At 39.6% G+C, this 18,064-nt stretch overlaps 1 protein-coding gene across 2 annotated transcripts in view; it reads right to left on the reverse strand.

Annotated features, from left to right (window-relative positions):
• Positions 1-2,375: 2,375 nt before the first annotated feature.
• Positions 2,376-18,064, reverse strand: part of Ing3 (inhibitor of growth family member 3) — a 29,037-nt gene continuing 13,348 nt past the window's right edge. Inside the window, exons 5-12 of one of the 2 annotated variants that reach the window (XM_036182639.1) lie at positions 14,578-14,674; positions 12,628-12,699; positions 11,379-11,498; positions 10,939-11,096; positions 10,252-10,445; positions 8,196-8,394; positions 6,603-6,641; positions 2,376-4,826 (exon numbers count right to left, since the gene is read on the reverse strand). In XM_036182639.1, the coding sequence (XP_036038532.1) occupies positions 4,710-4,826; positions 6,603-6,641; positions 8,196-8,394; positions 10,252-10,445; positions 10,939-11,096; positions 11,379-11,498; positions 12,628-12,699; positions 14,578-14,674 (996 nt within the window). In that variant the 3' untranslated portion in view covers positions 2,376-4,709. Of the gene's footprint in view, positions 4,827-6,602; positions 6,642-8,195; positions 8,395-10,251; positions 10,446-10,917; positions 11,097-11,378; positions 11,499-12,627; positions 12,700-14,577; positions 14,675-18,064 lie in introns of both variants that reach the window. The other variant, XM_036182638.1, reaches the window with a different exon arrangement.

The raw sequence follows: 18,064 nt of genomic DNA on the forward strand, positions 1-18,064 counted from the left end.
ACTAGGGTTGTTGTGTTTTGTTTTGTCTTTCTGTACTAAGAGCTGTCTGTGAGTGCTTTAAATGAGCTCATCTTTAAAGCTAGCAGCCACACAGCTTCCTAAGCAGAATGATTCTTCCTTCAAAAAATGGCAAGTAGACATGGGAATGAGAACATATCAACAGCTATGTGCACCCCCATCCTTGCTCCTCACACCAGTTCTATGTCCCAGCAAATATTCAGGTTGTTTTTCAGCAACAGAAAAACAAAAATGAATCATAATGTTCTCCTCTAGTTTCCTTTGTTAGGACTGGAGAAAGTAAAAAGGAAGACTGGATTAGCCCTAAGCTGAATTCTATGGCTCTGCAGATTACAGTAAGGAAATGATTTAAGTTCTTCCAAATTAAGAATTCTAATCATGCTGAAGCTTGTAACAAATAGTTAAAATATTAACTCACAAAGCATTATGTGACTTACTTATTACTACCTTAAAACAAGTAGGAAAGAGTATAGTCCTTCCTTATCAAACTTCAATTAAAAACAGAACCCTAAAGCCAACTCCTCTTTAAATCAACATTTCTCTAACAGAATCAAATCACAAATATTTTATTAGGTCCAAATCAAAATGTAATTCTACAATTTAGATTCTTCTATAAATAGGGCAACCTACAAATCTTGACTTGCATTTCTGATTGGAGTTCAACAACTGGGGGCAGAGCTAGCCAGATGGAAGAGCAGGTAAAGACACTTGCCTGCAAGCCTGGTGGCCTGAGTTCGGATCTCCAAAACCCATATCAAAGTGGAAGGAGAGAGCCTGTTGTGGAATATCACTTTAACTAGGCAAAGATGTGTTCCATTTGTTTATGCTGCATTTGTTTAATGATGTAAAGATGCATTGCTTTGCCTGCCTAAGGCACCTGATTGGTCCAATAAAAAGCTGAACAGCCAGTAGGCAGTAGAGGGATAGGTGGGACTGGTGGGGAGAGAATAAGTAGGAGGAGGACTCTAGGTTAGTAACCAGAGAGAGGCGGGAACAAGGGTAAAAGAACAGGAGACGCCTGGAGCCAGCCAGGCAGGCAGCCATTAACCAGCCAGACGCATGGAAGCAGAAATGAACGGCATACAGAATGAAAGGAAAGTTAAAGAGCCTGAAGGCAAAATGTAGATGAAGAGAAACAGGCTAAACTAAGTTATAAGAGCTGGTGGGACAAACATAAAAGGGAGCACTCATTACTACTACTGTCTCCCTGTCATGATTTGGGGGCCGGCAGGCCATGAAAACTTGCTACAAGAACCAGCTCCACAAAGCTGTTCTCTGAGCTCTGTGTGCACCCTGTGGTATGTACACCCCCACACATAACCATTTTCAAAAAGTGTAAATATCTAGCTTAAATTTAACAGTTACCAATTTCCAAGCTGCAGGCTACTTTAAAGATATCCATGCTTTTTGATTGTTATCAATGATTTTTAATCATTATTATGGTCAAGGAACAATAGGTAAATATCCCCCCCCCTTCTATTACAAACTATCCCTTGGTTAAGTAATGCCCTTCTTAAACCAACTGTTGCTCAGCCTCTGGATTCTTCTGGACATTGGACCTATCTACTTTAAGTCTACATATTGCAGATCACTGGTGTTCCTAGAATGCATACGCTTTGTCTTTAGGATACAGTTCAAATGATGCATCCTTTGGCTCCCTCTCTACTGCAGTGATCAATTCCCTTCCTTCCAACGTTCCCACCGTGTTTTTTCTATTCACCGTAGCATCGCCAAGATATTACAATTATTTGTCAGCATGATGGCTTCCATCATCTCTCTCAACAGAATACACATTCCTTAATGCATGTCATTCTGGGCATCTGAGTGCTTAACATTTATAAATTCATATAGATATGTTTGAGTTTTTTTCTCTTAAAGCCTGTTTGCTGAAAGTTTTTTTTTTTTTAAATGTGAGAAAGAAAACTGCAGTATCCACATATCCAAGGAGCTTGCCTCTTATAACCCAAGTTTAACAGACAATATTTGTGTAAGATTAAAGTTAATTAACTGAACAAAGAAAACGATTTCTAAAGTCCAGGAGCAAAGGACCAACATTATACAAACCTAACATTGTTAAAAAATCTAAAATACAGCCGGGCGGTGGTGGCGCACGCCTTTAATCTCAGCACTCGGGAGGCAGAGGCAGGCAGATCTCTGTGAGTTCGAGGCCAGCCTGGTCTACCAAGTGAGTTCCAGGAAAGGCGCAAAGCTACACAGAGAAACCCTGTGTCGAAAAACCAAATAAATAAATAAATAAAATCTAAAATACATTAAGTGTGCTTTAAGGAAGAAATGAGCCAAAACTTTGGCTACCCTTAAAAAGGAATGATTGTAAGGTTATCGAACACTCAGCTTCATGTAGGCATTGAATCAAGCCATTTATTGCTTCAAATGTGTCACCATGAACATGTAAATACACACTACAGCAGTAAGGCCTCATTTTTTTTCACCACCTATAAACTGTGAACTCACACTTGGGCCTTTTGTGCCACCCACTGTTACACAAGTTTTGTACAACAAAGATTCTGAATGTCCTTGGTGTAAATGTAACACAGAATGTTAACTGCTGGCCGTGATGCTTTAATGAGGTAGTTCCATGCTTGGCCATGTATGTATGTATATACTACACATATACACAGCTACACCATTTAGTGACAGGTTCTACTCATTTCTAAGTATTTAATGTAAAATTTTGGTGTATTTCTTTATATACAGTTGGTAAGAGGATCAATGCTTGGTCTCAAAGCTTGCTAACGTGTTTTCTAAGTGACTCAGTAGGCAGAACTTGGGAAGTGAGAGAGCTGTAGCAGATGACTTCAGGGATGCTCCTGACTTGACAAGGAACTTTCTCTAGCCAGTTCTCACAGAGTCAATGAGTTTGGAAAAGCCACACTGTGTGACTACAGGATGTAAATGCTTTTCATCTAAGAATCTCCAGATAGCATATGACTGAGCTAACAGAACACAACTGCTATACGTTACTCAAGGCCTATGAAATCTCCATGAAAACACTATCATGAAATCATAACACCTTGATGATATAAAATACTAAGGACCATATGAACCTGTCTTTGGAGCCAACAAGAATTATAAAGTAGCCTGTGGTAGTTCCGCATCACAGGATCTTAGAGCTGAACAAAGCTCCTAAAATGTATCAAAGCTCTACCCTTTAGGTAGCACTACACAGATTTAACACTGTCTTTTGATTAAGTTCTAAAAGATTCACAAGTGGGCTTCATTAAAACACAAATGTGATGGACTTCATACATTTCAATAAAAAGGAAGTACGATATAATAAGTAGTATCTTTGAAGTTTCAACAATTGTTTGTGCCCATCATACAGAACATATTTTAAGGAGCCTCAGTCCATCAGTCATCAGCACCTACAGAAGAAGACCTTAGGAATGCTCTGGATACAGCTACAATAAGCAGTACTTTGGCTGCACCAAGCCCAGGGTGACTGAGACTTGAATTAACTGCCACACCACGGTATCATCGAATTAAACACAGAGCTAAAGTTTAAGGTCTCTTTAGTTATACTGGCCACACTGATTGCAATCCAAACATCTACAGTCATTATTTCCATTTATCTGCTGTAATTAGGTTTCTTTTTTATCCCTTAGATTCAAAGCAAAGCCAGAGAAATATCTTAGAAAAATACATTTGACACTTCCAATTTACATTAAAAATGTCCTTCCTTCCCTTATTCTCATAACACAATTTCCAACCATTATTATAGAAATCATAGATTACATAGCATTCGGCATGCTAACCACCTATCTTTTTTAGATTATGAAAATTAGAAATAAATTGCAATTAAGAAATTTTCATAATTAAGTGTGTAAAGTATAAATACAAGTTATTTTTTTAAAAACTTTATTTTAACACCTAATACAATTCCAATTTAAGGATTACTCGCACAAAAAAATAAACACATTTGGTATAAAAATGTATCACTTTAACGCCCTTTCCCCCATAGGCCCCACCCCCACCCTCTTGAGCTGCACTCGGTCTGGATGCAGAACATATAGACTAATGGCACGAATCAGCTTTCACCTACAGGAGTTTCTGTTTATGGACCCAGGTACTCTAGAGGACACCAGCCCACTTTATGACATGAACCAATCCCTTCAGCCTGCTGAATGAGTTTCACAAAGAAACAAAGCTTATTATAAAGGCATCTTAAAAACCATTATCGTAAATCCTTTTTAGAAGGACTGACTTTTTTTTGTTTTTTTGTTCTTTTTTGTTTTTTTTTGTTTGTTTTTTGCAACCATTTATATACAGTGTAACATAACAGCTCTGGAGTACAGTACATGCAGCAGAATATACCTGTTGAATATAAAATACTTTCTTAAAATCTTCATCGTTGGAATTCTTTGAAGTTTAAATTATAGAATGCCCATTACTTTGAGAAAATGGTTGAGGAGTACAAATGTCTGCATATGTTGGCCACAGAAATAATCCAAGGCTAACTGGAATAATATTCTTAGCACACCAGGAGTGCATAAATAATTTACTTACATTATTAAAATACAACTCATAAAATTCAAGTTCAAGATCTCATAGGATTGTCTATGTAAATCCTAAGTGGTTGCCTGGAAATGAGTCGTCCTTCTTTCTCGTGTCGGACTTTCTGAGTCCTGTATAAAAGCCGCGCTAAGGCTCTTCCTTCCTCCAGGGAAGCAGCTCTATTTGTGCCGACTGCCTCTCCTCTTCATGGCGGCGGTGCACTGTGGACAGTACCACTTCCCCTTCGGGGCTTCTGTCAAGCCAACACACCCATAGTGGAACCACTCTATCGGACACTGGAAAACAAAGTGAAAAAAAGTGTTGGGACTTCTAAAGAACAGATGGGAAAGTGCTCAGGAGACAGAGTATTTCATTAACCAAAATGAGATCTGTGAAATCATATTTCTTGATCCTGGCAGTGCCTTAGACGTTACTGAGTTCAACTGATCTGCCTCATGGACGAAGAATTGGAAGCACAGAGAAAGGATACTTCTTTGATAAGGAGGCTCATGGTCTACAATCTGAACACTAAAGAGTGAACATTCACTCACTGTCATCTACTTGGACCACCAGGCAGAGCCATCTTCCAAAGACAAAAGAAGAGGAATCTTATACGAAGAAGGCAAGTACATTGAAGACTTTAAGATCTTCAGACATAAGTGTTCTCCTAGGAAGTGGAATGAGCTAGCTGTAACTAAAGACATCAAGTGGGGTGGCTGTGCTTCTTTTCTGGTGCTCCATTCAGAGACACGGAGAAAAATCCTCTGCAACATTCAGAAACTCTTTGTTCCACAGGAAGTCTTGACACCCACAAGAGCACAGCAGGAAGCAGAGGGACCCCAGAGAACATGGACTAGAGGGGGGCACTGCTTTGAACACCCCTTCCCCCCACACACATGTGACTGCACAGGGCGGTTGGGGAACACACTGTTCCCACCCTGTCAGGGAAGGAACACACATGGACTGTCGCTGCATCAAGCCAATCTTTGGTATTCCTTAGACTGTTTCACAAATTCCACTCTTGTTAACATTTGGATTCCAATACGACAGGTGTCACTATAGCCACAGGTTTCAAACTCCTCCTCTGAAGGAAGAGGGGTACAAAAGGGGTTCTGCGGTAAGGCAGACCAAGGAAGGAGTCAAATCCACGAGACAAAAATCTGCTCCGTATTTAGTCAAACACCTATCTTAACCAAAATTAAGTCCCTGCCGTGGTCTGAACATGAGATTTTCCTGATAAGCTCCTGGGTTTGAACAGTTGGTCCCCAGCTGGTAGCACCATTTAGGAAGTTTCTAGAACCTTTAGGAGAGCGGGCCTTGCTAGAAATCCTTCCCTGAGGATAGGCTTGTAGGTTTTCTAGCCGGCTACTACTTCTGCTTGCTGTCTCACGGTGAACTATTTATTACTAGCAGCTTCTTGACCACCAGGCCCACCACACAGTCCTGCTACCCTGCCTCCCCTGCCAAGATGCACTGGATCCCTCGGGAACTGTAAGCCAGTCCCCTTTCTCTCCTGAAAGCTGCTCTTTGTCAGGACATCCCTATCAAGTAACTAACACATTTCCTAGGAGAGGAAGCAGGAATACCTTCCTTCCAATCTCCCCCTTTCCCATCAGAGACGGCTTGTCCCAGCGTAAGTCTCTGGTGGAGGTAATGCTGAGCGCTGTGGTGACAGAGGAAATAACCCCACCTTAGGTCTTCCTTGTTCCCAGGCTTCATCTGCTTACAAGAATAGAGGACTTTAAAGTCTCATTTCTTCAGTGTGGTAAACTGCCCGGACTTTAGCAAATACAGTATTTTTAGCAGAAAGAAAGGGAAGCACTTAGAACTGCCAGAAGTAACTCTCAAGAATATAATCTGAACCTAACATTGTAACACTACCTTAAAAAAAAGTTAAGCAAGAAACTCATAAAGGGACATGGTCCTGCTGTGGATATGTAGATACTCCTATCAGGAGAATGTAGCTATCAAAAATGAAAACCTGATTTTCAGATGGGAAGATACAGTTAATAAGATAAATACTCAATTATCTACAACTTTTTACATTCCAAATAGAAAAATGTAATACTCACATCTTGGTTATCACATCCCACCATCTCGCCATAGGATACCTAGTTGAAAGAAAATTAGGAAAACTCATTATAACTATGTAATAAGCATTTAATCTAAATTAGGTATTACTGATGTTGGAGAACAGAGAGAAACTCACAGAAAATACAAGGAAGGAGTTGGGACCATGGTGGTTTTGTTATCTTTCTGAAAAGACTACAGGACAAGGGGATAAACCCTGAAGCCACCTGCTCTTTGAAGTCTGAAAGAACTCACTACACAGCCACACAGCGGGAGTCAGATTTGTGGTGGGAGTCCTTGTGGGAAAACTAAAGTTTCTTTCTGGCTATGGAGCAACGGAAGGTTTTAGATCCTCCTGGGTCACTTCTGCATCAACAGGGTCTGCTACCGAGAGCAGAGGGAGACCACAAGTGTCCTCAATGACCCTCTACGAAGTTCTTCGAGATAGGGACTCTCAAAATTAATAACATACATAACAAAACAATAGAAAATAGAGCCAACTCTGCCAGGAGTTAATTTATAAGAATATAAAATGGTTTTAAAAGGCACACATACTAAAGCCAACTAAAACAATCATGTCATACAAAAGTTCAAATTGGCACATTGTATTTAAGAGAAAATAATACTTAGTGCTGCACTAAGCTTTAGGAAATGCTATGCATATCAATTTTAGGTAGCAGAAACAGATGTATATCTTGGTAGACTATATCAAACATTTATAACATCATTATATTTGAATGGATTAATACAAAGTTAGTATAAAAGCAATTATGTTGAAAATGATGTCCATAATATTTGTGATTTAAAAGAAATGAGAACTGTAACAATCTACAGCTAGGGATGGACTAAATAAATTATGATGCAAAGCATGAGAGCTAGTTTGGAAAAATTTTTTATAAGAACCTTGTTTTAGTAAGCAAAAGATAGTTAAAGGGATACAAACATACCATATCCATATATCCATATATATTATGTGTACATAACTGGTATGGAATGAATGTTTGTATTCTTCAAAACTCTTATTTTGAAGCCATAATCTCCTATAACTGAAGACTGGGCCTGTGAGGAGTGGTTATGATGAAGTAGAGCCAGAATCTGATGCTTCCAGCGGCTACATGAAAAGAAAAAATGAAGCTGGCACATGCTTGCATATCTGTACGAGACGGTGTCCCTTTCTCCCCATAACTGTCTTCAAAGAGGTAACTATCCTCAAACTATCAAAGTGGCCTTAACCTAATCAACAAGTGCCATAGGCTTGGATCTCCCAGTCTCCAGAACCATGAGATGAGTCTCTGCTTGGTAAGCCACTTGGCCAGTAGTATATTATATTAGCCAACATACATGCAAGGTACATAGTGGTGTGACACCGAAGTGTCTCACCACCGGTTGTATTGGAAGGCTGACATTCTGTGTAACTCATATGTTTCTTTATATTCTTGGTATTTACAGCAACTATGCTACTTTTATGAGAGGAGAATTCTGCAAGTAAGTCATTCTTGATTTTAGCCAGAATAAAAATGTGCTGAAAATGAAATTGTTATCTTCCTTCTAGTTTATTCAGACTGCTCTTTTATAGATAGGCACCACACTTTTACCTGATTACAGATGCAATATCGAGGTTCATTGGGGTCATAAGTCCAGTCAACTTGACTGTTGGAATCAGATTCGGGCACTACTGTTGTTTGCTGGGAGACTTCTTGTACTACAGTTGAAGATGATGAACATAAAGATAAGGAAGAAGAGGAGGAGGAGGAGGAGGAGGATGACTGTTGGCTTGAAGACTTCGTGTTGTTTCTAGAGAACAATTGAAGAAAGATCAGTTTTCTTTGCTCATCATGAGAGGTCCTCTAAGACTAGTGACTAGGAGTAACTGACATGAAAGAAAAAGACGCATCAATGTTGCTGCTATGTTAAAGAGTCTCATTCAGAAGCAACTTCCCAGAGCAAAGAAAAGCTACATTGTTTTCAATAGCTTATTTTTATTTACAATTTTTTATTTCTGAAGAATAAAAGTATTGAGAAGAAATACTTTAAACATCTTCTATTTAAAATAAATACAAGAAAATTCTCTTAAAATGTTTCAACTTTTAAAAATAATTTCTGAATTACAGTTACTATTGACTTAAAACTTTTGGCAGCATTCAAGAATAATAGCTACACTATCTCACATTATATTTTTACAGTAAACTGAACAGTTCTCATCAAAACCCTAAATACAAATATACCAAAGTATTTGGTAAAAATCTTTCCAACATCAGGGGCATGTGCCCTATTGCCTACCAAGCATAGAATGTCAAAGTTGAGAACATCAAAATTCATGAATTGTTCACCACCAACTCTATTCTAGAGTTCTAAAATGCAGAAACTTATTATAAGGAGTTAAATTAAATTTGGGCAATTATACAAATTTTTAAGATATATATATATATATAATAGTTCTGTGGATATTTTACATTGATCTTTCAGGAATTTTGTAGAGAAACAATACATTTAAAAATAAAATTAAAATATAACTATTAGATAACTCCTTCTCTTTTCTTTTTTATTTATTTTTCTCTCAAATATTACATTCCAACTGTGGTTTTCCCTCCCGCCTCCCCAGGATCCACTCATCCTCAGTTTCCCTTCAGAAAAGGGCAGGCCTTCCAGAGGCGTCAACCAAACACGGCATATCAAGTTGCACTAAGACTAGGCACCTCCCCGCACATTAAAACTGGGTGAGGCAGCCCAGTGGGAGGAAAAGGGTCCCAAAGCAGGCAAGACAGTCAAAGACAGCCTCAGTTCCCACTGGTAAGAGTCCCCCCAAAACACTAAGCTACACAACGATAACATATATGCAGAGGACCTAGGTCAGACTCAAACAGACTCCCTGATTGTAGGTCCAGTCTCTCTGAGACCCTATGAGTCCTCCTTAGTTGAATCTGGGGAATATTTTCTTGTGAGACAATTAATTCTTTTGGCCTAGTATTTACTCCTTTTTTATCTTCAGACAAAGAGTCTCCTCTTAGCCTTGGCTGGCCTGAAGTCCCTATGTAGACGAGGCTGGCCTTGAATTTGAGGTAATCTTCCTGCCTCTGCCTACCAAGTGCTAGGCATACAGATGAGCACCGGCATGCTTGGCTTGAATTTGCACTATGTAAAAGTATTCAGTGCATCCATTACCTTAGATGAATAGTGGTAAATGATGAGTTTTCATTTCCACAGTTCACACAGCCACCCTAAGTTGCTCACACACCAAATCTAGGGATATTTTCATATAATCAGTTTTGGGGACATAAGCAAAAATTCAGATGCTTTACTTTTAATCAAAATGAAAAATCTTGTGTAAAAAAACTTCCTGGGATAAAATTTTTACTTTATATTAATTAACCATGAACCACCTAAATTAAAAATGGAAACAGTATCATAAAATGATTTATCTGAAAGAATAAAAGAAAGTAAAATGAAGTCCTTTATATACAAAGTCAGAAAAACTGCAAACGACTTTAACACTTGAAAGACTTCCAGCCTTCAAGGTAAGGCAGTGCAAACAGCTGCCTGCCCGCCCTAGCATTCAGCCTGGGCCACTGCACCCCGCCTTGGTTAATTCCTAGAGGCCCAGCTGAGGCACAGGGTACTGAGCAAAGGCACGCACACTCATTACAGACTTACTTGCTCTTCCTGCCGCTTCGGGAGTCAGCTGCTGAGGAACTGGCATTCTGTGTCAAGGTTGTCATGAGTGCCGATGAGGAGGCATAGCCAGCTGTTTCTCTGGGCATGGAAAACTCTTTTCCCAGCTGAAAGTCATTATTCTTAAATGCTTCATAACTGGCTTTTAAGCTTGATGTTCTCCGTCCTTCTTTCATCTGAAGTAGACATGCATCGACAGCATTAATATATGTAAATACGTATTTTCTCCTTTAAGCGTTACAAGTGATGGCTATTTAAGTCATTTCATGTAAAGATTTAAAATCATTTTTATGCTACATTGAGAAAAACTATGGGAAATACAACGTCTTAACTTGCACTGTGTGCAAACTACAGAAATGAGCTAACTGCAGCCCACACAAATGCAGCAGAAAGCCCGACCGCGGAGAGAGAGCAGTAACAGTCCTCAAGGTGAGAACATGCTACGTGAGCACTGACTGAGAGAAGGTCGGTGTGTGAGATGCACGCTGTGTCACGCTCTACCCGCTGGCCCTCTGCAGTATTAATAAAACACCACCTAGCCTAGCGGCCCACTTCAAACTGAAACCACACGGGGTCTGAAGCCTGTCTCGTCACAGCCAGTGGTTCCTCTTGGGGTCTGCCAAGGACAGGAACGGAATGTACACCTGCCTCTAAACCCTTGACTGTCACCTGGGCTGTTGCTTGCACTGCCTGAGCTGCTGCCATGGTGATAGCCCCTGCACCGGTCCCTGAAGATAACGAGCCAATATTATAGGATGCCAGGGGTTGGGATGAATTCACATTGTAAGCACTGTTGGAGGAAGCTGTGGAATTATTATTTCGACAACCTGTAAAGTAAAGAAAAAAAATCGGTTGCAGAGAACACAATGTTACTGAGTTTAGACTACATTATTTATTATCATTTCCAACATTTATAATCATTAAATTTAAATTCTTCAGGTACTTTAGGGATTGAATTGAAAGATGGAAGCCAATTTCCTTTTCTATTCTCCACATGCAGACTTTAACCAGGTGACATACGTGTGAACTATAACCCTGAGTGCTTCTCCATCCCCTTCCTCCAACACAAACAAACAAGTGAATGATCACATCGAAGAAAACAAACTTACCCAGTGTGTTCTCCTTAGAAGCATCAGATGTAAGGGTGGACAGAAGAGCTTCAGATTTGAATTTCTTTTCGGGAATATGATCTGTTGCTGTATGGTGAGAAGTTGGATTATATTTCCTTTCTGAATAAAAAGAAAGAATTCACACAATTTTAAACTTTAGAGGACTATAGACAGGGCATAAGAATACTTCTACCTTTTTATAAACCAGTACAGTTATGATCTAGGTTCCCATGAAATGGTCATTATGCTCACCAAGGAGGGGACAAGCAAACAGCCTTTGCCATGCTTCACAGAGAGAGTGGACACTTGGAGCACTTCAGAAACTTTAGGAGCAAAATACTAAAGACAACCCATGATGCACTATGGTTTCACATATACCATGAGAGGAAGTCCATTTTAATATATTGCCTACCATTGAGAATAGCTTTCAATTTACCACTCTTTCCTATTGAATTATCTTGTCAAAAAAAAAAAAAAATTAAAGAAAGCAGCAAGACTATCTACTAGCCATTCACACAACACTTCCTTTACACACTAACTCATTAATAGTGAGATTTTTATCACATGCTAAATGTTAGGCTAAGCACTGAGAGTCAAGGCTGACAGACATATCTTATGAAGAAATATTGTTCAGGTCAGCCATGATACATATTCCCTAGGTCTGTGGAAGCTGGTAGGTGCTGCTGGTATTTCTATATATTCTGTCTCTATGTTTGTGGGGGGCCATCCCACCCCCACTTTTCCCCAGGGTACTCTTGAGCAGGAGCAGAAGGAAATATTAGATAGAAATAAATTTAGAGAGAGACAGACAGAAGCACAAAATAGCCTCGGGAGGGCCTGGATCCTTATCCATCCGGCCCTGACTGTATCTGGCAAAGGGCTTTTAAAGGAATGCCATGGGGTAGAACAAAAGACCTCCACCCAGGCACAGCCAAGTGAAGATCCTTCTGACCACCTGGCAACCTAGCCCGTGGTCCAATCATCCCCTTATGCAGCTCTATTGTGTCAGGCAAACTCAGATCTCACAGGGAAACCTCTGAGGGCTCCCACATATGTTTATAGAAGAGACTGCCTATTCCCAGATTAAATACACTTTGCTTAAATGTAAAAGTCTGTAAGTAAACTGTGACAAAAGTCTATTTTTAAAAAGAGAAAGGGAAAGATATTTCTCAATTGGTTATGTGGAGTTAATAAAGAGAATATATAGGTGACATTAATGAGTTTTAAACTATACTTGACTCAAACTTACTTTCAACGGGAGTATGTGAATGAGCGTGGTGATTGTTCACTGGCTGAGAAGGAGTATCTAATTCCAAAGATCCTAGAGAGGGGCACAGAAACAAACCAGAATTAAAAGTCACCATAGAACTTTACACATCAACCAACCATAAGCAATGTGTCCCCTCACAGATGACTGCCCAACTCTGGTGCATAGCCTGTCATTTTAGCTAGACATGTAGAGGGTCACGACCTTTGATTTCATCCTGAACAATCCTCTCTCTAAGCCAAGACTCATTTCTCAATATTCACTTTATGTATATAACAGTTTAAGACATGCTAATGTCTAATTAGAGAATCTCTGGTGCTGGGTGATACATAAATAGGAAAAAGGAGCATTACAGCTCTATTGATGGTTGAGATCTAAAAAATTCAAGCTAGTAACAGATTCACTAGGTAATCCTGAAGGTCGAGGTATGAGGATATTACTGCATACAGAGAAATTCTTTCAATCACGAAAATGAAATGTGATATGGACAACTCCAGAGAAGAATTCAGGGCTTGGCCCACAAAAGGTGAAGGGTATAATTCCTAATACCAAACTTGAAAATACTTCTAAAGAAATTCTCTGAGTTTGTTCCCTTGAGATAAAGTCATGTCAGGAGGTAGGGTGAAACCGTTTTTATGATGTGATCCAGTTCCATTTCATGTGTCTGTGTCCTTGGAGTAGATGTTTTTATTAACCCTCCTGAAGCAGTGAGTAGGCGGGCATGGGGTATTGTATTCACAGCTACCACCAGCATTTCCAAAGGAAAAAACTTCAAAGGCAGTTATACAATATTTCATTTTGTTCCCCAATACCCATTATCCTCAAATAGGTTTCCTTCAGAATAAAGGCATTGCCAGCAGAGAAGATACTATGTGAAGTGACGATCTACTTTTAAATTAAAAAATGCAAGTCTCGCTAACAGGCCCATGCCTGGCTTCTCCAGCTGAACCTCACATGTCTGATAAACACAGAGCTTGGATACCTTGCAGTCATGAAACCCACTATCTGACAGTAGACCCAGGAACAAGTTCTGGCTAGTGAATGCACCAAGGTCATGGTCTGTTGGAACACTGTAATTGAATTCTCACAGAACTCACCCTCAACACTCAATGACTAGGTAGACCTCCTCTGGCCCTACTACCAAACTACCTGCTTTTATTTCACCTATTTAGGTTGGAAGAGATTCTAAATCAGTTAAAAACAGAGATCTTGTTCACATTTTGAGGAAGTCTCCAGAGTTAAACCCAGGAAGTATTGTATCTGGTACTAAGTTGGAGTACTGCAGGTTAAATCTTGATTGATTGATTGATTGATTGATTGATAGTTAAACAAACAAACAAATAAAAACACTAGCATGGCTTCTTCTGATAGGGGAGATTTTGGAAACAAAAGAGGAAGTGTATGGACCCAGTGGAGATCTCGGCACACATAGGTGAGGCAAAGCTTCAAGAAGCCCCTGGGGAACCCCAATCTCTCTCAAAGCCTAAGCACCTAAAATAGACCTAATTTGTGTCTCACTCTTGGCACTTGAACTTCTTTGCCTCTTCCTTCTCACCACTGACCAGATTAGCATATGAAGACATTAAAAATGGAAGCTGTGTCCAGTGTGGAGCCACATAATCATAATCACAATCACAGTGCTCTAGAACCTGAGGCAACAAGGTTTTATATAGTGAGATCACATCTCAAAGTGAAAACAAGGCAAAATGGGAAGACTTTGTATGTTATTTTCATAAAGAGTGAACGGGATGACAACTTGTATTATCTCTCTCAGTGTTGATGACTCAAAGACTTCAATTATGAGGCCCAGATGCCACCATCCACCAAAGGGCATGCATGCATTATTTGAAAGGATTCTCTGAGAAAATGTCTCCTCGGTGATTGATACAGGTAACTCTCCACGATAGATGAAAAACCATACATTGTACTTACGCCTCTCTAATATTTCCGTAATCCCAGCATTATCAGCTTCCAGCTCCATTTTAAATTTAGCCAGTTCCTGATCCAGTTTTCTCAAGTGGCGATCTACCTGTTTCAAAGAAGATAAAAGATAACAACACCCAAATCTGGGACCCTGCTAGACTACAGTTTAATTTGTTTCTTCCAGCAAATTTGTCAATAAACCTACACCTCAGAGTGCTAGGCCAATACTCTCTCAATCTTATGTTTAAAAAACCTGAGTCTCAGATACGTTAGAAAATGTTCTCTGATCAATTTTCAGAAGTGGGACTGTGAAAATCCAAGCAATATGCCTGAGTTACCTTCTGCCTGAACTCTACCCTGGAGTCATCTACAGTGTCCTACAGAACTGCCCTTAGCCTAACAAAGGGACCCAGGCAATCAGTGCTGCACAGCAGGGAAGTAAGCCATTCTGACTGCAGATGTTTATGTAAAGGCTCAAAAAAAGGATAGAAAAAGCTAAAAATCTTCATTTCTGAAAAAGTTTGGCTAAAATGGTTTTATTTGTAATACTACTGCTTTAGTTATGATGGCAAATTTGTATCTTATGATTTGCTTACAGATCTTTCCAATAACAGGAAAATTATGATACTTTCAACTAGCAGTATTCTAATATATTTGTAAGATTAATGTTAAATATTTTCCAGTATCATTCCAAACTTATTATTTTAAAAATGAACAAGCAATCCATCAAATTCTTTGAACTGTATTTATATTGCAACACTGACAAGATCTTTTTTCAAAATCTAGCCTCACTGGATTACTGTTAAGACTAAAGCCAGCAGAGGATGGGGAAATGGTCCAGTGGTTAGAAATGCTTATGTTCTCGCACAACATGGAGGTTAGGTGCCTACCACCTGCATTGTATGGCTCCAGCTGCAGGGGATCCAAAGCCCTCTTCTAGCACCCACAGGCATTTGTGCTCATGTGCACAAACCCATACAACAGATAACCACAAATATGCACAATTAAAATAAAGTCTCAAAAACAAAACAAACAAATTGCTGGACATGGTGGTTCATGCCTTTAATTGGGAAGTAGAGGCAGGGGATCTCTGTGAGTTCCAGGCCAGCATGGTCTACAGTGAATTCCAGGTTTGCCAGAGCTACACAGTGAAACCATCTCTTCTCTTTTCCATCCCTCCCCCCAACACCAGCAAGCCCAACCAAACCAAACCAAACCAAACCAAACCAAACCAAACCCAACCAAACCAAGCCAAAGGAACAAGAATGGCTTTCTTATACACATCACAATATACTACAACCTAAATCAAAGAAAAAACTTTCGATTGTTCAATTAAGTACTTTGTTTCTAACATGAGGAGGAAGAGGAAAATACAAGATGCAGGACAGATGCTACTGCGGCCATGTAACACAGTGCTCTGTACTTTAGATGCCCTCTTAGTTACTGCTGCGATAAAACATCATGACCAAAGGCAACTTTAGGGGGAAAAAGTTTATTTTAACTTACCACTTGTAGCCCATTATCCCAGAAGTAAGGGCACAAACTCAAGGCAGGAAAATGGAGGCAAGAAGCCATGGAGGAGTGCTGCTTACTGGTTTGCTCCTCATGGCCTGTTCAGCCTGCTTTCATGTAGCACTCAGCACCACCAGCCCAGGGGTGGCACCACCCACAGTGAGCTCTGTAGTGGGTAGCTGTTCTATCTATGACCTGAAGCACCACCCCTATGACCCTGAGATACAGGCCCCTGGGGCACGGCCTCTCAGCAACCCTTAAGACCTGAGATGCAAGTAGTCATCCCTCTGCCCTCTTCACTTCCTCGTGGGACTTCCATGCAGGACTGATTGAGGCAGCTGGAACAATGTTCTAGAACCTGTGTCAATTCTGTTCTGTACAGTGAGTTTTTTCCCTTAATAAGTTCTTTGCCTTTTAAACAGACTCCATGGATTTCTTGTTATAGAGTTGGACCCTCCCATATCAATCAATCAAGAACTGAGCAACAGTCTTGCTGCAGCAGTTTGAGTAAGAATGTTCCTCCACCCCTTTGGCTCATGTGAATGCTTAGTCACCAAGGGTGGAACTGTTTGAAAGGATTATAAAGATTAGGAAGTATGGCCATGTTGAAGGAAGTGTGTCACTGGGGGAAGGCTTTAAGGTTTCAAAAGCCCATGCTCTCTGCCTACTGATCAGGATGAAGCTCTCAGTTACTGCTCCAGTGGCCTGCCTGTCCTCACCCTAAATTTTAAGACATTACTCTTTCTAATTTTATAAGAAAAACCATAGCTCAGATGGGTTAAGTAACATTCCCAAAGTTATAAAGCTTTTGTAATATACACGTAAGATTTAAATTTTACCTACATATATTATGCTTTATCATTTGTATCTAATGCCTTCTAAAACTGTGTATAGGAACCAACTGTTCTTTTTCTTTTTAAACTCAGAGACATATAATTCAAATAGCAAAACTAGTAATACTGTCCTAATTATTTAAATTTTAAATGTTAGCAACAATCTTCAACATATTGCTTTATAATTTTTCAGTCATTTAAAGTCAAGTTATCACTTCATATTTACATGAAATTACTCTTCAGAATTTGGTAGAAGTCATAGCCACAATATTTAAAGCCTTCTGGTGTCATATGTTCAGGATACTTTTACTCCTATTCATAGGACACAGGTAACTTTTGAGCATTTCTAACCACAGATCTCTATTATTCAACATAGAATGTCTCTTTCATTGTCAAAATTCAATCTCAGGGGGACTCAGACTAATGAAATGGTCTTATTCCAAAACACTTAACACAATGAAAACCTTCCATCAATTTATCTAAAATTAAACCAACAATAAACAATGAGCTTCTAATATATACTTGGCACTAGGTTAAAAGGAGGGCATGTGAAGACTGGGAGAAAAAAATCCCTGCCTTCATAGAAATTAGAATTTTACCAATAAATCAAATTTCCAAGGATTTTAACATAATAAAGACCTCAAGAAGATACAGTGTAAATGCAGCAAATAAGGATCAGTTCAAAGGGATTGGTTAAGTAGTCCAAAAATAAAAGATGCAACAACGTGATCCTGGGCTGTGGTAGACACAAAGGGATGACTGACTTAGTGAAGAGCACGCTGTATTTAAATACATGGGAAGGAGTAATCACACAAAATACAGTCAAACAGTATGTTCAGAGTGAAAGAAAGGACGGTCTGGTCTGCAATTTAAAGACTAGAGGGGGAAATGCTGGAACCGCAGTTGGGAGGGTGGGCTAAAGTGATATGAAGGTGTTTCCCCCACACCACACACTCAATTCATCCTAGCTCTCTACTTAAAAATCTTTACTAAATATAGTACTGATGAAGTTCAGGCTCAGAAGAAGCAACAGAATTCAAAGAATTAAAAATCCTCAAAACTAATTTCCTACCTCAGCAGGCAGAGCAGCCATAACCACCCTAAGGGTGCAGCGCTGGAAATGGCTTCTTGATTTAAAAGCAACTGTGAAC

This window comes from Onychomys torridus, chromosome 3 (assembly GCF_903995425.1).
Source record: "Onychomys torridus chromosome 3, mOncTor1.1, whole genome shotgun sequence".
In the NCBI taxonomy this organism is placed as follows: domain Eukaryota; kingdom Metazoa; phylum Chordata; class Mammalia; order Rodentia; family Cricetidae; genus Onychomys; species Onychomys torridus.